General features: G+C 42.0%; 1 protein-coding gene across 2 annotated transcripts in view; it reads right to left on the minus strand.

Moving 5' to 3' along the window:
- The window catches only part of LOC121286208 (transmembrane protein 132C-like), a 1,095,675-nt gene that overhangs the window by 359,094 nt on the left and 710,602 nt on the right, over nt 1–25,979 (minus strand). For both annotated transcript variants that reach the window (XM_041203216.1, XM_041203217.1), the window contains one exon: nt 14,479–14,671. In XM_041203216.1, the coding sequence (XP_041059150.1) occupies nt 14,479–14,671 (193 nt within the window). The remainder of the gene's footprint in view (nt 1–14,478; nt 14,672–25,979) is intronic.

The following is a 25,979-nucleotide window of genomic DNA, read 5'->3' on the forward strand; positions in this document are numbered from 1 at the left end:
ATAAAATGAAACTGGGGGCACGCGCAGCTTTGAAAAAGGGTACGGCGGTGCTGCTGGAGGGAGAGGTCGAGTGTGTTCATATGGCGGCGCATGGCACTGAGAGTGGATTTCAGAATGTGACGGGAACAGCAGTCCGAGAAACGTTTTATGTCCCGGAGATACCTGTAATCCTGGGTGGGTTCGAAACATGAGGGGTGGAATTTCAGTTGAAATCCATGTGGGGTAAGTCGGAGACGGAGACAGTCACTGAGAAAGGAGATATGGCTGTGAAAGCGGGTTTTAGTAAACACCTTGTCAAACACTAGGAGAGAAATGGAAAGCAATGAAGGTGAACAAGGCAACAGAGAAATCCGGAAATCTTGTCGCAGAGAGGAACAGAACTTCTTCAAGGAGGTAGGCATTTCTTGAAGAGCAGTGGCAGTCAATTAAACACAGAGATAAAAACAAAAAAACTGCGGATGCTGGAAATCCAAAACAAAAACAGAATTACCTGGAAAAACTCAGCAGGTCTGGCAGCATCGGCGGAGAAGAAAAGAGTTGACGTTTCGAGTCCTCATGACCCTTCGACAGAACTTGAGTTCGAGTCCAGGAAAGAGCTGAAATATAAGCTGGTTTAAGGTGTGTGTGTGGGGGGCGGAGAGATAGAGAGACAGAGAGGTGGAGGGGGTTGGTGTGGTTGTAGCGACAAACAAGCAGTGATAGAAGCAGATCATCAAAAGATGTCAACAACAATAGTACAATAGAACACATAGGTGTTAAAGTTAAAGTTGGTGATATTATCTAAACGAATGTGCTAATTAAGAATGGATGGTAGGGCACTCAAGGTATAGCTCTAGTGGGTTTTTTTTTATTTTATATAATGGAAATAGGTGGAATAATAGGCTGTATTCACTTTAAGATGTCAGCCTTGCAACTCTCACTTTTTGAAACCTTATATTACAAACTGAATATCTCTCAGCATTGAGACATACAGGAATGCCATCAATCTCAACAGCAGCCAAACATCTGCTCACAACAGAAAGGCTCCAATTCAATAACCTTGAAACATAATTTTTTTCTGTAATTAAGCCATTAATTAAAGGTTACATTTTAAGGACTTGGTGAGATGCAAAGCTTCCAACAAAAAAATGATCATAAAAACCACTTTGCATATGCAATGATCAACGAGTTACAATTAATGAAGAGTGATTTGTAAGGGCCAATTTTCCTCATCACAACATATTGGAAGTGCTCTTAGGGCGCTAAGGGGGCCTGGATGGGGCCTAGTCATCAGGTCTCTGATCTGATGACATTGCCCTGGGATTTCTCAGGCTTTTCTCAGTGGGCGGACTTGGACCAGGTGTTGCTGAGGATATCAGGCAGGAGGGATGATTTCCAGTCTGCCTGTGTCAAATTCCTCTGTGTTTGTCCACAAGATACCCAAAGGCAGGGCACCCAAAAGGCTGGCAACAGACTTCAGGCCAGGACACTCCTCAAATCAGAAGGTATGAGGGCAGTCTCGGAGTAAGTAGAAAATAAGCACCACAGATGGCAAGTTATTTTAACCCTTCTCCAAGCATGATCTTTGTTCCTTCTGACAGCAAGGGTTTGGGTTCTGCCAGGGTCACTCAACTCCTGACCTCATTACAGTCTTGGTTCAAACATGGACAAAAGAGCTGAACTTCTGAGATGAGGTCAGAGTGACTGCCCTTGACATCAAGGCTGCATTTGATCGAGGGTGGCATCAAGGTGTCCTAGCAAAACTGGAACCAATGGGAATCAGGGGGAAAACTCTCCACTAGTTGGAGTCATACCTAGCACAAAGGAAGGTGGTTGTGGTTGTTGGAGGTCAGTCATCTTAGTTCCAGGACATCACTGCAGGACTTCCTAGGGTAGTGTCTTCGGCCCAACTATCTCCAGCTGCTTCATCAATGACCTTCTATTATAGGTCAGAAATGGGGATGTTCGCTGATGATTACACAATGTTCAGCACCATTCGCGACTCCTCAGATACCAAAGCAGTTCATGTCCAAATGCAGCAAGACCTGGACAATGTCCAGGCTTGGGCTGACAAGTGGCAAGTAACATTCCTGCCACACAAGTGCCAGGCAATGGCCACCTCCAACATGAGAGAATCTAACCATCGCCCCTTGACATTCAATGGCATTACCATCACTGAATCCCTCACTATCAACGTCCTGGGGGGTTACCATTGACCAAAAACTGAACTGGATTAGCCATTTATACACTGTGGCTACAAGAGCATGTCAGAGGCTAGGAGTCCTGCGTGAGTAACTCACCTCCTAACTCCGCAAAGCTTGTCCAGCATCTACAAGTCACAAGTCAGGATTGTGATAGAATAATCTCCACTTGCCTGGATGAGTTCTGCCCCAACAACACTCAAGAAGCTTGACACCATCCAGGACAAAGCAGCCCACTTATTGACACCCCACCCACAAACATTCACTCCCTACATCACCTACAACCAGCCCATGACAACATCTACAAGTTTCTTTGCTGGAACTCACCAAGACTCCTTAGGCAGCACCTTCCAAACCCATGACTGCTACGATCTAGAAGGACAAGGGCAGCAGACACATGAGAATACCAGCACTTAGAAGTTCCCTCCAAGCCACTCACCACCCTGACTTGGAAATTTTTAGCTATTCCTTCACTGTCACCGGGTCAAAATCCTGGAATCCCTCTATAACAGCACTGTGGGTGTACCTACACCACATGGACTGCAGCTTTTCAAGAAGGTCGCTCGTCACCATCTTCTCGAGGGCAACTAGGGATGGGCAATAAATGTTGGCCTGGCACTGAATGAATAAAAAAAGACCTGTCTAACCCCCTCAGCATGGGTAAGGGAAAGAGGAATAATTGAACTGTTACAGCACAGAAGGAGGCCATTCAGCCTATCATGTCTGCACTGGATCTCTGAATGAGCAATGCACCTAGTGCCATTCCCCCGCCTTTTCCCCCCAACCTTGAACATTCATCCTTTTCAGATAATTATCCAATTCCCTCCTTAACACCTCGATTGAACCTGTCTTCACCACACTCTCAAGCAGTGCATTCCAGATCCTAACCACTTGCTGTATGAAAAAGTTCCTCCTCGTGTCCCCACTGCTTCTTTTGCCAATTACCTTGAATCTGTGCCCTCTTTTTCTTGCTCTTGAACCTTCCAACAATGGGAACAGCTTTTCCCTACCTACTCTGTCCAAGCCCCTCATGAATTTGAATACCTCGATCAAATCTCCTCTCAACCTCTTTTCCAAGGGGAATAGCCCCAACTTCTCCAAACTGTTTACATAACGGAAAATCAACTCTCTAAGTCTTGAATTGTGAAACGACAGCACCAAGATCTGAAAAATAAACATACCTTTTTTGAGAATTTGATTATTTCGCTACCCATAAGAAAAATTATTTTGTTTTTAAAGTGCAGATCTGATCAGATTTTAGCAACATTTTGGTGGTTGCTGCACATACATATAAACAAATGCACCTGGGTAGGTTAAAATTTCATTTGCTGAGTGCTTCAAAGTCACATCTATTGTCACTCCGTGACATATTTGCACAGGTTGTAGTTAAACTTGACTCTTCCTTTAGGATCAGTGTGGGACTGACAGCAATGACATTTACAGCTTTGTTGCTTCCCTCCTATTACACACTTGTATACAAGCTACTTCACACACTTCAAAGGTCAGGAGTTAAACTCTACAGATTTGATTTCTGCCACTGTTACGGTAATCAACACTTTTTCCCAGCAAAAACTGCTGTCATCTGCAAAACTGCTGTTAGGTGGCCAAGTTGTAACATAAAAAGTCTATATTTTTTTAACCCAGAGATAACTTATCTGATTGGTGTGAATGCCCCTCCTCTTGTTTTCTATGTGTTTGTGGTTCATCTCTCATGTAGACATGTGACTATTTTAATCTGCTCAGAAAAAAAATGACAGCTAGTCACACCAAAAACAGCAAGAACTGCTCAGAAAGGGAAATCCAAACACTCTTATTTACTGCTGCAGTATGTCTTTTACAAGGCATTTTTCATCAATAATTATATGAAAAGCGATCTCAAAATTTTAATGAAAACAAAGAGCAGTGAATGCTGGATATCTAAAACATCGACCAGAAACATCAGTGCTGTTTCTCTCTCCAAAGATGCTACCTGACTTGCTCTGTGTTCTCAGCATTTTCTGTTTTAATCTCAAAATGCAAATGCTACTGAGCCTGTAGGCACCAGCATAACATCGTTATGAGAAATTGATGTAAGTGGGCTCCTCATAACATTACGTGACAGGTTCCTGTGGTCTCTTTCTACCATCCAAACAGTTAAAAATTGGCATGTACTTTGAGAATTCATAAGGCAGGGTTTTCCCATGGGCCCATACTTGCTGGGAACCAGACCAGTGGAACTATGTTCCGGGTGCAGCCTCGTAATTATCAATCTTCGCACTCACAGTCCTTTAAAAGCTCCAATGGCTCCCAGCCTGCCACAAAGAAGCTGCCTCCAAGGAGCTGGCAGCTCCTGCACGTGGCAGGGGGCCACTCACCATTGAAAACACTGATGTACCCAAAAACATCACCCCTAATTGGGACCTTAGTTATTCAAATCGGTTGCCCGCTTCTGTTCAGCAGGGAGCTGATCCTCATCTCAGCCCACCTCTGGGAATGATCCCTGGCAGCAGGAATGCATTGGTGAGGAGTTCTGACAAGGCTCCCTATTATTTTCCTGCCCCCAACCTTCCCCCCACCCTGCCAAACCTGCTGCCAGGACTAGGAATTTTCAGCCCATAATATCCTTCCTTTATATACTGTAGAAACTTGACTTTAAATGATTATATAAGGCTACGTGTTTAGTCCAAAAAGTAGTGGTCAAATTCTATATGAGTAATAGTTTCGATGGGTTGAAATGCACACTCTCCCATCATCTCACTATCGCAGAGTTACCAGGCCGGAGACTGTTCCTGCCATCTCCACCCCCAAAAGCAGTGCAAAGGGAGCCAGAAGTATTTTTATTATTAATTTTTTATTTATAAATGATAACCTCCATGGGGACAAACATTAATTTCTAAATTCATCAAATCTATCAAATTCAAAACCAAAGCCGTATGTACAAATTCATACAATTTCACTCAGTTTTTTTCCCAGTGTATACAGAAAAGAATACTGCTTAGCATGCACTGAAGATGTATTAAAATCCATAAAATCATCCTCCTCATCTTCAGAATCAAAAGCATGCCCCAATCTGCTTCTTGAATGGCATCATCATGTGGGTCATCGCCATCATCTTCATCAGCAATCACGTCATCATCAGACATAAAATTCCACATATAATCTTTTTCTGTGCCATCAAGTGCATTGGGCATCCCACATTTCTTGGTAGCCAAGTCAATCTATATCAATTAAAGTCCCCTTTAGCACCTGATTCCAGAGTCCCACATTTCTTGAATGATTTGATGACAATCTGATTTCATCCCAGGCCTCTACAGCCTATTCACACAGGATTGCTAATGTCAGAGCCCTTATGCTGCCACCCTTGGTGAATGTCATCTCTCCTCCGATCATCCAGTCATTCCACTTTTTTCTCACGCTGTCCTTATATAGAGAGACGTCCAATGGTTGGACAAGACTGGTTAGACAACCGGCAATCACTTCAATATGACTTGTTTTGCGATCTAACTTCAGCAACAACATCATCGACAAGCTGTGGTCTGAACATGCCCCAGATGAGAAGACTTTTTTCTTTATGTAATCCTCTTGGTTGGAAACTCTATATTTTCCACAGCCATATTTTCAACCCACCTTTTTTCAATCCATCCTTTACTGGAACGTAAGTGACTATTCCTTTTGGGAATTGCTGTTTTAAGAGGCTTTTTCTCTTGAGTATCGCCATTGGCTTCAGTTTTGTCCTGTCGGACATGTACAGCAGTATAATTGTGAATCTACTCTTTGCATAGCCAGTTGCCTTTACTAACACCGTTTTCCCTCTAACTTTGCTCACTTTCTGACTGGCTGACACGTCAAAATTCATAGGAGACTCATCCACGTTCCCAATACAGGCCAGTTTGTATCCATTCTTTTGTCGATGTTTGATTATAAACTGCTGAAGTACAATAAGCCTGTCATCATGTTCTGTTGGGAGATGCTGTGAAATCTTGGTCTTTTGTCACAGTACAAAATTGTATCTCTTCATAAACCTGGTACACCATCCAGGGATGGCTTTGAGATTTGCAAGGCCTAATTTTCTTGCTTGTTTCAAGGTGAAGATTTGGATAGATCCTCGAGAAAATGAAATTCCAATCTGGTGATTTTCAATGGCAGCAGTTTTGTCTTCCAACTGTGGCCACGTGCTAGGCTTTCCTCTGTTTGTGCATTTATTCTTAGACATCTGCCTAAACTGTGTAGTGAACTTCCTCCAATCTCTAACGTTCTTTTCCAATATCTTGAATTCTCTAGTTACTGCACAACTATTTGTCTGCTCTGCAATCTCAAGAACTTAAAGTTTGAACTGGGCTGTGCATCTGTGTTCCTTCTTGATACCATGTTGCCATATTAGAGAGCAGAATTAGAGGGAATGCAGTATGGTTGGGGCTAGGGTTATTCACAATAACACCAACGGCCTAAGTTAACGGCTCGTCCCTAGCCTTAAAAATCATGCTGTCCTTTAAAGTGGCATGGCAGTGAATGGCTCCGCTGGTAACCATTGGGCTGGATTCAATGCAGTGTGTCATGGTGTAAAACATGGCAGTTGGGCCCACAAAACAATGGGAGAGACCCCATGCCAGTCTCCCAGCGGTGACAAAACCTCCCCTTATTGTGGGAGGGCAGAAGGGGCTGGCGTGGGAGTCCCAGCTGGTGGCAGCAAGATGCCCAGAGCTGAAAAACAGTAAAAACTGGGAAATAAGAATACTGATCCAAACTGGTCTTGTAAACCTTAAAATGGAACACCAGCAAAAACTGGGAAATAAGAATACTAATCCAAACTGCTTTTTCCTTCTAGTGCCAATTAGGCTCAATAATGAGCCAATTGACACCCATTAGCTCTGAGCCCTGCGCAATATAGTGGTGGCTCAGGGATTAAGTGGGAGTCACAGAGCCTCCTGTGCGCTCAGAAGGCCACTTAGCAAACCCTGCTGGGTATGCCAGCAGCCTCCCAGGGTAGGTGTGGTAATTGGCCCGGTATTGAGCAGGCTGAAAGCCACGCCATTGCCCTTGCCTCTGGACCCCCTTCCCATTTCACCCATCCATGCGACCCCCATCCCACCCTCACTCACCTTTGGCCTGGCCCTCTGATGGGTGCACTGCCGACAGCTACCATCGCTCCCATTGGCGCTAGTGGCAATGATGAGATGCCAGCCTCCGACTGTCCAGCTCTAGGCAGGTGGGACCTCCGCTGCTGGGAACCTCAATCGCGGGGGAGGCCTGACAGTGGCTACTTAAGTGCCTGAAGGGCTTGATTCTGTAAGGCCTCCCCCATGGAACTTATGAGGCTTCACCATAGTTCTCCAACCATAGGTGAGACGCCCATTTGCCTGATAAAATCTCAAACATCGTTTCTAGAAGAAAATCTTGGCTACCAGGACAAACTCCTTGATTTAACAGAGCTCAGTATTCTAACACGCCTCAGAGCAGTAGCAGCTGGCAACTATCAGCAAGGGAAGAATGACTAAGTGCATAGCAACAGAGATCAGGCAATCACATCAATGTGCATTTATATAGCGCCTTTAATGTGGTACAACCTCCCAAGGTGTTTCACAGTAGCATTATCAAACAAAACTTGACACCAAGTCACAAAAGGGGATATTAGGTCAGATGACCAAAAGCTTGATCAAAGAGGTAGCATTTTAAAGGAGGAGCAAGAGGGAGAGAGGTGAAGAGTCACCTTGTTTACTGACTTTTCCAAACCCTCTTCATCCAATTTAGGGTCGTGGGGAGTCAGAGCCTATCCCGACAGGCAATAGACACTAAGTGGGCTACACTGAGGATAGGATGCCAGTCCATCATAGGGCACACACACTAAGGGGCAATTTACTGTAGCTAATCCACCTAACCTGCACATCCTTTGACAGTGGGAGGAAATCAGAGCACCCAAAGCCCACACAGACACGGGAGGAATGTGCAAACTCCACACAGACAAACACCTGAAGTCAGTATTGAACCCAGGTCCCTAGAGCTGTGAGGTAGCAGCGCTAACCACTGCGCCACCGTGATAAAGAGTCTTACAAAGGAAATTCCAGAACCTGGGCCTAGGCAGCTGAAAGCATGGCCGCCAAAAGTACAGCAATGTAAATTGTGGTTGCACAATAGGCCAGTATTGGAGGAATGCAGTGACCTTGAAAGATTTGAGAACCAGAGGAGCTTATAGAGATAGGGAAAGGTGAGACCATGGAGGGATTTGAAAACAATGAACATATAATGGCATTCATCATCCAGCCATAACTGAAACATTTCCCCCCTCTCAGTAGGCTGAGACCGTGCATCCTGCCACAGAGCAGCCGGATTTCCCACACAAAGCACCATCCTGGACCCCACTCTAACTGATCAGCTCTTTGGATGTCAGCACTCAAAATCAGCTTTTTTTTAATCCCATTGCGGAGCATTGAGGCTCTCAGTTCCTCTCCCCAACACTGAGCAACATATTGGCTTAAAGCCCCACTGAGGTCACAGATTCCCTGCCCAATAAAGTCGTATCTTGGGCCTTCACATCTCATCCCAAGAGCAACAACTTGATTATAGATTTTCACATTCTTACTTTCATCTATTTATCCCACCCAGCTTGACCTGAATCATGTCCTTGGTCCATAAGTCCATAAGAATAGGAGCAGAAATTAGGCCAATCGGCCCATCGAGTCTGCTCCGCCATTCAATCATGGCTGATAAGTTTCTCAACCCCATTCTCCCACCTTCTCCCCGTAACCTTTGTTCCCCTTACCAATGGTCTTGACTTCCAGATCAACTATTTAATTTTTAATTTCACTAATGTGTGATATTAATGTCAATTAGGAAAAAGGCCAGACTTTGCTCAAAGCTTCTTGAAAAGTGGCCTTTTTTATTACTCACTTAAATACTTGTTTTCAGTTTTTAAGGGATGGTGATTCAAAGAGGGAACAACTGAAGGATGAATGGCAAGGATTTGTAATTTGTGATGCACAGGAGTCTGCCTCTCACCCCTAGTAATGCTTGTGAGTTTCATTCAAATTCTTTCTATAAGGTCGAATCCATCTTCAATTTCAATGAGTACATCAGCAGCATTAGCAGGAAAGAAAAAGGCAGACAGAAAGATTTGCACTTATATAGCACCTTTCATAACTTCAGGATGTTCCAGTGCACTTTACAGCCAACTAAGTATATTCACGGTTGTAATGTGAATAGCTAACACAGAAATGAACAGTGGCTCATGCAGACTGAACTCACAGAGTTGAATGCCAAGATATACCTGGACTTGACCCACACAGGTCCGGAAGCTGACCGACACAGACATTGGCACTGATCCACATACAGACCTAGATATGGACCCTGACAAAAACCTGGACTTGATCAGCACAGACCCAGATACTGATCCACACATAGACCCGGGCACTGACCCACACACAGACCCGGGCACTGACCCACACACAGACCCGGGCACTGGCCCTCACAAACTCCACAAAATACAACTAGACCCTGACCCACACATAAAGATGGAACCCATGAGTTCAGCTGTATGTTGGCCAAAGAGCTGAACTGTGACCCACACAAACTGGGATACACACAAACATTTTCTTGAAACATTTAGTAAGAAAATGTTCTTCTAGCTTCCTTGCTCCAGTTAGCATTTCACCTGATCATGACCAATAATGAAAAGTAAGGGTCATTTTCTCTGCATCCCTATTGATTACAAGCAGAATCTGTCCATTTAATTAATTCAAGAGTATGAAAAGATGGATGAGTCCTTGACCAAACATTAAATTGTTTTTCAAGGACCAGCAATAGAATTTTGTGCTTGTTTAAAGCCCGTTTGTTCATTTTCTGGTAGGCACCAATCAAACACTAATGAAACAATGTTCAGAACAACAGTGCTTGCTGAACAAACCCTGAATGAGCCCCTCGAAAACACACCCCACCCCATCCCTGTCCACAAATACACTCCTAATGTGACTTTCCCCATTACATGTACATTTTTACAGTTGCATGCACAACGTTCAAACACAGGGTGGCGGCTCAAGTTCTCAATGTATTAGTTGCCAGGACATTTGATCTTTTCACATGAGCATTTTGCCAGTCCTGACCTCCTCCAGTCTGCATCCAGTTGAAAAGTAGCATTATTTGCATCATTACCAAATTTGCACTTTTACTGAAAAACGTCAAATGATCCAGCTCTGCACTGTAAAATGTAATTTAGAAGACAGGGACAATTCTTGCACTAAAACTCTGTTTAAATATAATTAATTGGTGGCTTGTGGTCCCCACAAACCTACAAATACTGTAGTTCACGAATACAATGCTATCCCCTAACTAATGGTGTAGGCTTTCTGGGATATGATTTTGTTTTGCCACAAGTAGATCAGAGGCAATAAACCTATCAGTCCAGCACCCTCAACTTCCCCTTTCAGAACGAAACTGAAGGAGTTACCCAGCTTCTCATTAAGAAGACATTTTCACCATTAAAGCTGTGTGGAAGGAGACGGCAGAAAGGTTCAATTGATATCAGACATTCAGAGAGCCTGGAATCTTGATTCAGGTAATTTGCAAGATAAGACAATGTCATGTTACCCTGTACAGCACTGATGGGCAAAGTGTGCAAGCCGCAATGAGTTTCCTTTTAATCTGTCACACTGTGACTAAGGCCACATGCAAAGCACTCATCCAGCATGACAGCTCTTTCTTAACTTCACAAGCCAATGTAGAGTAAACTCACCAATCCTAATCTCTTGGCACATTGCAATGCTCAGAGGGAGCAAATATTGGATTATTAGATCTATAGTGTTGTTGGCCTACTTCCAACCCATGCTCCCCCCATAAGTGTGAATACAGTGAATTTCTATTTACATACGTGCTCCAAATTTCCAGTATTTTGCACTTTGAAGCACAAGGTGGCACATAACGAGGGAGCAAATATGCATGAGAGAAGTTACAGGAAACTTTCTGCCTTTGCAAAGGCCACTGTAAAAAATACCTGGGGCTGAATTTTCACCTTGGCCTGCGGGTGTGCACCCAACACGCATGAGTGTGAAATAGTGCGTGATGCCATCGAGCAATCGTCCTGACATCATCGCACACACGCGATATTTTGGTCAGCAGGCGTGTGCAGGAGTCGGCAGTGCGCCCGCTGGCAATTAAGAGGGCTGTTAAGCCCATTAATCGATCAATTAACTTGAATTTTTCCCTGTCTGTCCAACCTTAGAGTTGGTGGGCGGGTGAATAGGCCAAGTGGCCTTTCGATTTTTGAGGAAACCTCATCCATGGGCAGGATGGCGTTTCTGACGTTAATTAAAAATAAAATAAAAGTTTTCAGAACTCATTTGCAACATGTCCCTGCTCGTGTGACAGAGTCACATGAGGGGACATGTTTTCTTTATTTCTTAAAACTTTATTTTTAATGTGGAAAATGTTCAGCTCCCTGAGGCAGCTCTGTGCCTTCAGGGAGCTTTCTGTGAACCTACACATGACACATGTGCTGACTTCTGCACTCGCCCTCCTCTCCCACCACCCAGGCAGCGCTGAGCATTTCAGTGTGTGATTCACGCTGGCTGGCCGTTAATTGGGAAAATCCTTCCCCTGATGATCAAGAGCCAACAGCAAGTGGGAATGACTAAATGCCTTTTCCAAATGCAGAACTAGGACCATCTCATTCCTGTCATCCTTTCTCTAATCACACTCTCACTGACCTATACTTAGATATTGACAGAAAGTACTGATATGGCAATAAACTATCTGAAGGGTTCTTTTGCTTAGTAAGTTAACCTCCTGTTTCGATCAAAATCACTCCCATGAAAATCAGGAGCTTTTGCTTGGAATTAACTACCCTGCACCTTCAATGAAGCTCTCACACATTTTATGCAAGTTGGCAGCCAAAGAATCACTCTCTGAGCGAATCAGGTGGGGATGTCAGTAAAAGGAATAACTCATTAAGTTCCCTGGCCTTTTCACTTAAGTTCCATATTTACACAGCAAATGCCACCATCTGGGAAATTAACCCCATGATGCTGTATTTCTTTAAAAGGCAAGATGGGGTGTAGTTTGTACAGAATGCATTCTCACTATTTAACTGCATTATAGGAAAATAGATAATATAAATAGGTAATCAGCCAGAGTCCACAAAGGGTCAAAGACATCTCTCTCCACTAGAGAGAAACAATTGGTTAAACATAGCTTGAGGGACACCACTCTGCTAGCATTGGGCAAGGCAAGGAAGCAGGCCTCCATGAGCTACCACATACAGTACACAGTTTGAACCTGTACTGTTGGCATCATTCTGCATCATACTCTAGCCATCCAGCCAAATGAACTAATCGACCTCCCCCCTAATTTACCCAAGAATCTGTTTTACAAACCCAAAATTTCTAATGCTTAGGCATAGATTTCTATCCTAGAGGCAGGCAGGGGGAATGAGGAACATTCCCGGCTTGGCCTGCCCACCCCAAGAGAAAGTGCCCACCAAGGCGGGATCTTCAATGCTGGGGGCTGGGTGTGGATGGAGTCAGGCCAGCCAGCCTGGGAAGAAGGTTGGAGGCAGCCACAGGGGCTGCCGGGTGCCCAGATGGTCAGTTTAATAGTTCCCCCTATCTCAGTGTGTGGGACTTTGTCCCAGTGAAAGAAAAAAGGCCCTCCAGCCTCACTCCTCACACTTCCTTCACCCTCCAAATACTTGCCATGTCCCATCTATGCCGCTTCATGCCCTCCAATTGACCTTATATCCCCTCTTGGACCCTATGCCAAGCTCTGCCCTTCCACCAACCTCCTCAGGCTCCTCATGCCCCATGCCAAGCTCTGGCACTTCCATGACCATTGGTTCCAGAAAGTGTACAATGGGTCAATGAACACCATAATGTACAGCGTTACTTAAAAAAATCTTTGAAAATATGTAATCCATTGATAAGTTGCTCCTATGAACAAAAAGACTGGATGGCATGCGAATAAAAGTGTCATCATCCAGGACCATTGAAGTTTTGAAAAGCACAAATCCTTGAAACCACTCATGTCAACAAACATTGTGAAAGTGATACAGAGGTCAGAAAGCGTGAGCTGTCAATTACACATGTTCCCTCTGGGAAGCAGATGTTCTCTTAATTTAATAGTTCGGCCATGAGAGGACATAGGGATGGGATCGGGGGTTTAACGTGGCATCGGGTGCATGAGGGGGACCTTTGGAACTTACCTTTTAAAGGTGCCCTCATGCATACCAATGTTCACAATTCCTCTAATGGACCAGGAAACACCACTCTTTAACAACCTGGCCCGACTCCATGAAAATTGCAAAGGAGTAGGAGATACCTATCTCTACAATGGCGCCGGCTGGGTCAGGAGTGCTGGTTGCGGGCTTCTGACAGGAAGCAGCCTGCACCCTTTAAAGGCAGTCCCAAAAATCTCACAGCCTGGGAATGAGGTCGGAGATCCCAGAATTGGGACCCGTCTGCCATTTTTAAAGTGCTCCCGAGTCAACACGACTAGGTGAAAATCCAGGCCTTCAACAGACCAAAATGCTTCACATCATCAGTAAGGTTTATAATATTTATACCATCTGTCGTATCACAGTAAATCATGCAAACCATTGGGGAACCAGATTACATTTCAGACACCTTAAACCACGACTGGACAGAATTTCCTCCACTTGTCAACACTACTGTGCTCTACTACCAAGTCAGGTTTCAGCCTAGTTAGCCTATTGTTAATTCTATGAACTTTCATACTTATTCATGAGCCTTACATGGAATAGTAACAAATGCTTTCTGCAAATCACTCTATTTGTGCTGTATTGGCTGTATGGCCACAGAGATGTGCATCAAACAAGAAAAGACCTTTTCCTTTGAAGGCTTTCACTTTGGAGCAAGTCTGCAATAACAATGGTTGGTAGAAAGTAAACAATTTTCCAGAGAAACATTTTGCAGAGATAATTCACACTTGTGTACGATAGCAATGTTTGAGATACATTGTATACTTAGTCATTCTTCTATTCCTGATGAAAATGACTTGTTACAATTTTCTTGACTAGTTTATCACAGGTAAGCAAGGAGACAACCTTAACTAGGACCTCCATATTGACAGAATCTGGACACTATTTCAAGTTCAGTAAGACATCACTGCCTCATCACATTGGGAAATGCATGAAACAAATATAAATAAAACATAACACTGTAGAATGTCCTAACTGGATTTTTTGTATCTGAGTATCACAAGGTTAAAACTCAAAATTCATGAGCAGGTATGATTGAACAATATTGTGAAAATCACTTGTCAGTCACAATATTACGCAATTGCTAGCAAAGGCAAATAGTTCCAATGTGAAGTCTCTTACCATAGCAAGAGGTACAATCTTCGTTATGTCCCTCTGACTGATGTGCAGCTCTGACACAGCTTTGTCCTGGTCTACCTGTGAGGTCCTCCCAGGATATTCCACCTGCCACATGATTCGACGAGTCACCGACAGACTGCTGAAGTTATCCATTTCAAAGTCCATTTGCATGATCTCATAAGAAGCACCGTCAACTCTGTGAAGAAAATCAAATTGTTACTCATTTCTGAAGTGACTTCTGATGAAATACCCTTACATCAGCAATTACTAATTGACTTAGTATCTCAAAGAGTTGTTTCCAGGGACATAGGAAACATTATTTTCTCTTTTTAAGATTTAATTTATTCTAATGCAAAACAGTGTATCAAATTAGTGTTTTTTTCTCCCTTTTAGTAGAATGACGAATACCTAGGAAGGCATGAATACACATATCTGTGTCAAAGATACAATTCTCCACAATGGAACAAACCAGTTTGTTTTATAGCAAATGAACAATATTGCTAACTAAATCAAATAAACAACCAGTTTCCCCTTCCCTCTTAGTCTGATGTAAAATAATTTATGGTATTATTTGAAGAAGGGCAGGGGAGTTTTCCCCAGTATCCTGGTCAATATTTACCCCTCAACCAACATCACTGAAACAGATTATCTGGTCATGAAGAGCCCTGATGTGCATAATTTGCCTGCTGTGTTTCCTACATTGCAACAGTGATTACATTTCAGAAGTGCTTTATTAGCTGTAAAGTGCCAGTTTTTTAAATGAATAACAAATTTGATCTTAGGACAAAAACGTATTCTGTTCTTTTAACTGAAATAAATAAGCAAGTCAAACTTTATTACAGATACGTAAATATCTCTTCCATTCAGTAGACCCCAGTGATACTGTCTTTAGTGTTCACAGTATTTGTTGAAACATAATGGAGCAGATTTTCATCCCTGCCCCTTGGGCCTTGTGTGTCGCCTGGACAGAATGCTGAAGGAACATCTCATGCCACTTGCAAAACCCACTTCCATTAATGGGAAGAAAATCAGGCGGGTTTATTTACAAATCTGCGACCTTCCTTTCAAGTTCTTTTTAAATGAAAACATCTCCACGATTAATGATCTGCAAGGCTTCACCGCTTTGATAAATGCTATGATTTCTCCACAATTCGTTTTCATGACTAAAAACTTTTTCCATGAAAAGAATCCTGACTTCAAAATATTATTACAGACCTCAGCTCAGCCACCACTTATGTATTGTGGTGATCAAATTATTTGGGATTGGAAGCACAAATTGCCTTTTCCATGTGCTGTTGTTTTCTAGTCAACTGCGAGTAGTTTGACTGGCCACTGGGGTTTCTCCTTTTAAAACAGCCAGATGTATAGAAAGCAGGTTAGCACACTGGCCCCAGAAATGATGCACAATTATTGCCACCGATTACACCACAGGTTAACTTCAACTGTTTGCATGTGTGGTAGGGATTATGATTGGTGGGTATATTAAAACAAAATTATTTTCCAACATGAATTTAAAGGAAGGCAGACTGCACAAAAAGCAAAAGAAGTGCTATTAGTTAGAAAATTCCACCTGTGAAAGGTTTAAAGAAGAGTTTGTTAAATAGATGCCACTATATATAATGCTCAACATCATGGTTATATGACCTACTAATGATATATAAGGGATTTAAAAAATGACTCAATATGTAGGACTTATTAATGACCAAAGCAAATGAAAGTACCAGAAAATAAGTTTAAAACTTTCAGTAATTAAAAGCGTTGTATGCAATAATCTTGCTTTCCAGTGAGGTGGGGTGAGAATGACTGCCCTTGACATCAAGGCAGCATTTGACTGAACGTGGCATCAACGAGCCCGAGCAAAATTGCAGTCAATGGGAACCAGTTCACCACTGGTTGGAATTATACCAAGCACAATGGAAGGTGGTTGTGGTTGTTGGAAGCCAATCACCTCAGCCCCAGGAAATCACAGGCAGTGTCCTGGTCACAACCATCTTCAGCTAGTTCATCAAGGACCCACTTCATCATGTGTGATTGACAGTGGAAATGATACCAGTCAACTGCAACAGGACATAAATAAGCGAGGAGAATGGGTGGACAAGTGGCTAATGGAATTATGTATAGAGAAGTGGAGGTGATGCACTTTGGCAGAAGGAACAGGGAGAGGCGATAGAAAATGGCACAGTTCCAAAATAATGTGCCAAAGATCTTTAAAGGTGGCAGGACATAATGAGAGAGTCATTAGCAAAGTATATGGAATTGTGGGCTTCATAAATAGATATATTGAATACAAAAGCAGGAAGTTATGCTAAACCTCTATAAAGCTCTGGTTAGATCACAACTAGAGTATTGGAGCAAGTTCTGGTCACTGCACTTGGAAAGGATGTGAGGGTCCTTGAGAGGATGCAGAAGAGATTGATCAGAATGGTCCCAGAGATGAGGGATTTTAGCTGCAAGATTAGGTTGGAGAAGCTGGGTTTATTTTTCTTGAAGGAAGGTTAGAGGAGATCTGGTAGAGGTGTACAAGATTATGACAGATTTGAATAAGGTGGATAAAGAATACTGCTCTCATTAGCTGATGGAACAAGGACTTGGAAGTACAGATTTAAGATTTTGGGCAAGAGATGCAGAGGGGAAGTGAGGAAGAATTTTTTACACAGAGAGTGATAATGACCTGGAGCTTGCTGCTCATGAGGATGCTGGAAGCAAAAATGGACAATAATTTGAAAAGAAAAATGGATGGGAACTTGAGGGAAATAAACTTACAGGACTATGGGGATAGAACATGGAAATTGGACTGATTGGATTATTCTAGAGGCCGCTGGCATGGACTCGATATGTCGATTGGCCTCCTTCTGTTCCAAAATGACTCTATGACTCTACTTTATCACCATCCCTCCAATATAAGGTTAGAATTGAGGATGGTCATTGATGTGTATACCATGTTCAACACCATCTGCTACTCCACAGGCACTGAAGCAGTCCATGCCCATATGCAGCAAGTCCTTGACAACATACAGGCTTGGCCTGATAAATGGCAAGTAACTTTCATGCCATTAAAGTGCCACGCAATTACCACCTCCAATAGGAGAGTATCCTTATCCATCTCCCCATGACATTCAATGGCATTACCTCGCTGAATCCTACATCATCAATATCCTGGGAATTACCATTAATCAGAAAATTAGCAAGACCAGCCATATAAATGCTATGTTTACAAAGCTGGTCAGAAGTTGGGAATTTGTGGTGAGCAACTCACCTCCTAACCACTACCCCCCGCCTCACAACCACCCCCAACACCACCCACCCCCCCCACCCCCACCACCCCACCACCTCCCCCCACCCCTTCCCAAACCCAACCCCACCAAGCCCTGTCTACCATCTACAAGTGTGTTGGAGTACTCTTCACTTGCCCAGATGAGTGCAGCTCCAGCAACTCAAGAAGCTCAATAACATAACAAGACAAAGCAGCCCACTTGATTGGCACCCCATCCACCACCTTAAATATTCACTCCCTCCATCACCAACACATGGTGACAGCAGTGTGTATAATCTACAAGATGCACTGCAAAACTCATCAAGCCTCCTTCAAAAGCATCTTCCAAATCCGCGACCTCTACCACCTCGAAGGACAAGAGTAGCAGATGCGTGGGAACACCACCACCTACAAGTTCCTCTCCAAGTCACACACCATCCTGCCTTTGAACTATCCTGTGTATCACCATTACTTCACTGTTACTGGATCAAAATCCTGGAACTCCCTCGTAACAACACCGTGGGTGTACCTATGCCAAATGGATGACATATTCCAGTAGGCAGTTCACCACTACCTTCTCAAGGGAATTAAGAATGGACAATAACTGCTGGCCTAGCCAGCAATGCTTGCATGCCAAGAAAAAATAATGAAAAAGTTTGCAGGTAATAGATAATAATACATTTCAGCCAGAAATACAATATATATTATTAAATATAGATAAATATATGGCGTATATTACTAAATAAAACGATAGTACGTGCATAGCCTGACCAACCAACATTACAAGGGCTAATATCTATCACTTATTATTGTTGATAAGTTGAACCCAGCAGGACTAATGTGAAATGGCTGCCCAGAAAAAGTCCAACGGCAGCAGGTTCTTTCTACTCATGAGCCATTTGATTATATGCCAAACAGCAAATCTGGAAGGAAGGCTTTGTTAATAATGATTTTCAAATATAGGAAACTATTAAAAACCAATTTGGGATAGAGAGGAAATATACACTGAAATGTTCTTCCATTGCAGTTATTCTCCTTTTCAGTCAGGATTTAATATTTGAATTGTCTTTGCATTCTTGAATAATTATTGAGACATCTTCAATCATGGCCTTCAATCAGGAAATGTAGGAATTTATACCTTTGTTACTTTAAATAAGAATCAAAGCAGAACTCCATAAAGGATTACTGAATGGAAAATAATCTTATTTACGCTTTTGTTAATACTTCTTAAAACTATGAAAAAATATATACTGTACATAAATAAGCTCCCCAGATAATTATATTATAACCTTCAGACAATTGTTCTGGAATATTCCCACTATATGTGTCAAGACACAATTATGCAGATATCCCAAAATATATCAGGGAGTGATTGCTCTAGTCACCACGTGCCATGACATCATGAGTCCATTCAAAAACAAAATGGGCCTGCATTTACTTGACAATTTCCACTGTCTTCCACCACAACTATGTGGGCATCCAGTAGATCCCACCTGAAAAAGGCAGTTGCCTGGTTGTGTAAGGCCCCCACTGACTGCAGGAGCTTCCAGTCAATAATTTAAGGATCGGAACTTCTGCCCATCCCACTATAGGCCAATCCAGTGGGGATAGGGATTCACTATGCTGGCTGTTTCCATTTCCCCAACTCCAACTTAAAATGACCTGCCATACATTAACCAATACACCTAGAGAGATGAGCTGTAAAGGCCTCCAGATATGGGTAATGGGATCCAATGAGGGGCCCAAGTAATTGGGGCAGCCTAAATCATACGCCCACCCCACCCACCCCCCACCCCAAAATAAAGTGAGGAATGTTTTGTCATGGTGCTCTTACACATGGCCGAGGGGGTTGGCTGGATTAGGGTTGCGGGAGGGGAAAGGGGTGGATAAGGATGTTCAGGCAAATATTAAGGGCACACTAATGTCACAGATATGATCATAGTAGTGTGGGCATGTGCAAGCCCTGTGGAAGTCAGGTGCCAGCTCTAACAGGGTCAATGATGGAGGGCAGCAGTGGGCATAGTCCTGGCATAACTGCTGGGGTCATAGGCTGCATGTTTACAGGATCCATGTTCATGATGCTGCTGCACAAAGCAAACCATCTTCCAAGTTCAGGAGATTGACTGATTCGGAAGTTTCAGAGGTGCACTCTATTTGAAATAGATATGGAAATAGAACATCCTGAGTAAATTAATTTCAAAATCATTGAATTATATGGCAGGGTGAACATTTTGTACCCATCTACATAACTCAGTGACTTCAAAAAATGTTTCTGCAGCAGACGTTAACGTTAACCTGTTGCCAAATGTTTTGATATTGTAATCTTCTGATGGCTGTTTTCTATTCTGCACGTGAAGCACTTGAATACGTTATCTTTAGGGTTAATGGTCTTAATTGTCTTAAGAAGATCGCAGAACAACATGCACTTAATAACTTGATAAGGCTTTCAATACACTATAATTGTCAAATCAAATATGACAGGCAATCAAAGACACTGCTGTGACTAACTGCCTCTCCACATGCTCAGGTTAGTATCAGTCGTTTGAAATCTTGCCACTGTCTCTCTTATTCATTGAATTATTTAGGAATGTGCCAAGAATCAAACTACAATATATACCAAATATATAATGACTCAAGAACCACAGTAAAGAAAAGCTTGATTAAGTCCTCTTGTATGGGCATCACAGACTGCTATCATAACCATTCATGAACATCTCTGTTGTACCTATCCCAACTGTCATTCTCGTTCTTCACAGAATAACCATGTTCTGAAAAGAACAGCTATTGTAAAGTACTGCAGGCTCAGAGAATCAGGCTGACAAAGTTCAAGTATCTAAAAGGAGAAGGCGTTGGATTGGATGTACATGATTGTGTGTTTATAATTTGATTTCACCCCAAGATCAGTTTCCGCCCATATTCATGCCAACACCAAGATCACCTATTTTCATCTCCGTAACATTGTCCAATTCCATCCCTGATGAAGCTCTCATCCATGTCTTCATTACCTCAAAACCTGCCTAATGAATCTACTCCTGGCTGAGCTCCCATCTTCCACTCTTCATAAATTTGAGGTGATCCAAAACTCTGCTGCCCATACTCTTGGTCTGCTGCCCATAGCCTTCCTCACAACAAGTCCTTTTCAGCCATCATCCCTTTGCTCACTGATCTACAATAATACGTCAAGTTTAAAACTCCCGTCCTTTCTTTCAAGTCCTGCCATGGCCTCTCCTGTCCCTATCACTGTAACCACCTCCAGCACTACAACCCTTTGAGATCTCTGTTCTCCTCCAATTCTGGCCTCATGTGCATCTATTTCAAAAGCTCTACTGTGGTGGCTGTACTTTCAGCTGCCTAAATCGTAAACTCTGGGATTCTCTCCCTATCATCTCTGTTCCTGTTTTTTCTCCTTAAGGTATTCCTTAAGACCTATTTCTTTGACCTAGCTTTTGGTCATTTGCCCTAATATCTCCGTATGTGGCTCCTTATCAAATTGTGTTTGACAATGCTGCTGTGTAGTGTCGTGGGACATTTTACTCCAGTAAATTGACTACAAAAATGCAAGTTATTGGATTGTAATTATATTGTACATTTTCTCTCCCTATTGTTATTAACATTAAGCTGTCATTCGATAATATAGCATTGACACAGAGTTGATGACCATGGTGCAAACCATCATTTTTTATTCATTTATCATCTCATGAGATGGAAGGCTACCACCACTATAGTATGATAGTCTCCCTATGGTATGCGTATCCATTATGCTTCACACTAGAACTTTATACAAATCACATTACTGCACAATAAAGGTTATTTTAATCCTGATATTTGAAACTCATCCCATTTAATTATATCCAAAGTCACACTATTAGAAATGAGGGATGTGCCTCCAGCAGTAAGATGATTTTATTCTTGCATCCCACTAACATGGGGACCATTATGTTTGAACTTGGATAAACCTCTGTAAAGGTGAAACAATTATACACTTTTGGTAGGTACAAAATATATGAAATGATTAGGTGATAACATAGCACTATTTGAAAGTCAAACTATTAATCTAGTTGAAATACAAATTATAGGATTTATACATATTGATACAAGGTTCTTATATCTATGAGCTTAATGTTGATCTGAGCTGAATGGACATAAACATTATCAGGAAGAAAAGTATTAAATACATGTGTTACTGGAACTTATGGGTCCTTTTCCCCATTTATTTTAAGTACATAATATATATGAACATACAAATTAGGAGCAGGAGTAGGTCACACGGCCCCTCAACATTGCTTCACAATTCAATAAGATTGTGGCTGATCTGATTGTAACCTCCCACCTACCTCTGATTACCTTTCAGCCCCTTGTTTATCATGAATCTGTCTAGCTCTACTTTAAAAATATTGAAAGACTCAGCTTCCACTGCCTTTTGAGGAAGGGAGTTCCGAAGACTCGCTACCTAGAGAGAAAAAACTTCTTCCCATCTCTGTCTTAAATGGGTGACCCCTTATTTTTAAAAAGTGATCCCTAGTTCTTGATTCTCCCACAAGAGGAAACATCCTTTCCACATCTGCTCTGTCAAGATCCTTCAGGATATTAAAGGTTTTGATCAAGCCACATCTTACTCTTCTAAACTCCAGCGGATAGAAGCCTAGCCTGCCCAGCCTTTCCTCATAAGACAATCCGCCCATTATTAGTCCTGATATTAGTCTAGTAAACGTTCTCTGAACTGTTTTCAATGCATTTCCATCCTTCCTTAAATAAGGAGACCAGTACTGTACACAGTACTCCAGATGTGGTCTCACCAATATCCCGCACAACCAAAGCATAACCTCCTTACTTTTATATTCAATTCCCCTCGTAATAAGTTATAACATTCTATTAGATTTCCTAATTACTTGCTGTATCTGAATACTAGCCTTTTGTGATTCATGTACTAGGACGCCCAGATCTCTCTGCATCTCAGAGCTCTGCAATCTTTCACCATTTAGATAATATGCTTCTATTTTATTCTTCCTGCAAAATGGACAATTTCACATTTTCCTGCATGATACTCTATTTGCCAGATCTTTGCCCACTCATTTAACCTATCTATATCCATTTGTAGCCTCCTTACATCCTTTTCACAACTTACTTTCCTACCTATCTTTGTAGCAACCATATCATCAGTCCCTTCATCCAAACCGTTTATATAAATTGAGGTCCCAGCATTGATCCCTGTGGCACCCCACTCATTACATCCTGCCAACCAGAAAAAGACCCATTTATGCCTATTCTATGTTTCTTGTAAGCTAGCCAATCTTCTATCCCTCCCAACCTGTTACCCCCTACACCATGAGCTTTTATTTTCCACAACAACCTTTGTTGTGGCACCTTATCAAACGTCTTCTAGAAATCGAAGCACAGCACATCCACCATTTCCCCTTTATCCACCATACATGATTCCTTCAAAGAACTCCAATAAATTGGTTAAACATGATTTCCCTTTCATGAAACCATGTTGACTCTGCCTGACTGCCTTGAATTTTTCTAAATGCCATGCCATGGCATCTTTAATAATAGCTTCCAACATTTCCCTTATGACAGATGTTAGACTTAACTGGCCTGTAGTTTCCTGCTTTCTATCTCCTTCTCTTTTTGAATAAAGGAGTTACATGTGCTATTTTCCAATCTAATGGAACCTTCCTGGAACCTAGGGGAGTTTGGAAAATTAAAACCAACACATCAATTCTTTCACTAGCAACTTATTTTAAGACCCTAGGATGAAGTCCATCAGGACCCGGGGATTTGTCAGCAAATTGTTGGAGCTGCGGGCTAAGTACCACTTCCCTGGTGATTCTACTTTTCCTGATTTCCTCCTTCCCTTCCAATTCCTGATTTACAGCTATTTCTGGGATGTTACTTGCATCCTGTATAGTGAAGACCAATGCAAAATACAATTCAATTCATCTGCCCAGACACTTTCTATAGGACCAACCCTCACTTTGCTAACTCTTTTCTCATTTAAATATCTATAGAAATGCCTACTATCTGTTTTTATGCTTCCAGATAGCTTTAGCTAATAGTTAAATACAACTGAGAAACATGAACACCTGAAAGTCACATAATGCTGGAGTGCTGGAACTCTCAGCTGGTACTCGCCGAGTTTGATTCCTTGTCTGGATAAATGCACATATAACAAATTTAAATCGCACTGGGCCTTATTCAGCCTAGTCAGTGTCAGACAGGTCAACTTGGAGAGGGTGACCATTTCATTTTGCTCTGCTCACAGCAACTCCATCATAAGGCACAGCTGACAGTGTCCACAGAGATAGGTGAGGTAAACTATGCTGACAAAGTAGTGAAGGAGAAAGTACTGAAGTATTAAAGAGACCCATAGCATCCTCTGGTTGGAGACCCTACTGCCAGGACAGATACGAAGGCCACTTTACAATATAAACAAAGTGGGTGTATTCTGCATAGTCTGCATATTCATAATGGAGAAAAAATAGATTTTCAACTTACCTCCTGAGCATAAAACTGGTGATGCAGACAGTCCACCTGATGTAGAGACTGTCCAATTTTCACTTCCATTGATATCAATAGAGAAAGAGAAAAGACTTGCATTTAGATAGTGCCTTACAACCAATGAGACACTTTTGAAGTGTTGTCATTGCTGTAATATGGGAAACACTGCAGCCAATCTGCATGCAGCAAGCTGCAACAAACTGTAATGCGCTAATGACCTAATAAGCTTTTTTTTATATCTTCGTGGGATACCGATGAAAACCTACCTTTCAAAACCCTGCAGCATCAGATGAAAATGGTGTGTGGGAGCCAATCCAATTTTTGCCCCACGTTTGAAATATGGAACCCGACCTCAGTGGTGCTGGATGTGCATTTTGCACACCAGGCATTTCAGACACGCACAAAGGTAAGGGAAAAATGACACAGGATTGGGAATCTGGAGGAACATCAGATTTCCTCCAAAGGAGAACCAAAATTTGGCCATTCATGAACTGAAACATGCCTCCACATCCAGAGGAAAACTTAGCCCAACATCTCCCCTAAAATAGCATCCATACAATAATATTGTACAGTATAATTTTCTGGCTTGAATGTATAATAAAATCTTCCAGCCTATTGATATCATACTGCTGTCACAAACAGAATTTGTGTTTTCTTACTGCTTGTGATCAATGTGCAGCTACAGCTGTTAGAGTTGAAATTTTAAAGCTGCAAAAGGGGTTTATATGTGTGCTAGAGTTAAGTTGACTAAGTTAAAATCTTGAAGAACATCACAAGGCAAGTGACAAGTTTCAAGGCATCAAGAAGAGAAGACCTCAAAAGTCCCATGGGAAAGACAGTGTATTGTGCCATGCCTCGATTAGAGGAATGTTAAATATTAATCACTGTTGTCCAATAAACCTTGTTAGTTTGCTTTCTAAATAAGTGATTGTCCTTTATGCCAAATAGTTATTCACCAACAAGAATTTTCTTACTCTGGGATTTGGTAGAGAGTCCAAATCCCAACACAATCTTTATCTAAAGGAGACACTACACCATAAATTAAGGAGATTGAGCAAATGTGCTGGAGAATAGATGGCAGCATGTATTTAACAATGCAGAGCACACGGCAGAAAAGACACAGCTATTGTGAGAGGAGACCATCATTCCCTTTCATGTGCTAGCTTGTCTACTGTGCAGGCTAGCATTTTCTGTTTTAATTAGATTATTTTGATATTTAACATAGACTTCACCAGCATCAAAATTAATTTCACTTCTATTTATTTGTCCTCTCTTCTTGAGCTGGGCTGAATTATTGTCACAAACAGTTCACCGATCATCCTAATTGTTACAGTTGTATATATTACTGTGCTCTACTGCAGATGCTGTACTTGTTCACTGCATTTAAGATCTATTACATATTAAATAGGCATCTATCATGGCTGGCAGCCCACTGGTTCAGTTCCTAAACCTGATTTCTTAAATCAAGGGAAGCTGAAGTATTAAATTCATTCATCAACAAATAGTATTGAATAAATCAACAGTTTCCCATGACCATTTACTTGACTCGAAAAGCTGCATTAAAATGGGGGATATTTACTGATCATTTCACTACTCCTAGTTAGTTGTGCAAATTCTCTCACAGACCTAAACCTTCAAAAGAAATATTGAAAAAAACACAGTAGAGTGGGCTCCAAATTTCAGGTACACCTCAAGTAGTATCTGATCCAACAAAATTATCTGTCTTCTCAACAGCACAATAATCTCTCTTAAG

This window comes from Carcharodon carcharias, chromosome 13 (assembly GCF_017639515.1).
Source record: "Carcharodon carcharias isolate sCarCar2 chromosome 13, sCarCar2.pri, whole genome shotgun sequence".
Lineage (NCBI taxonomy): Eukaryota > Metazoa > Chordata > Chondrichthyes > Lamniformes > Lamnidae > Carcharodon > Carcharodon carcharias.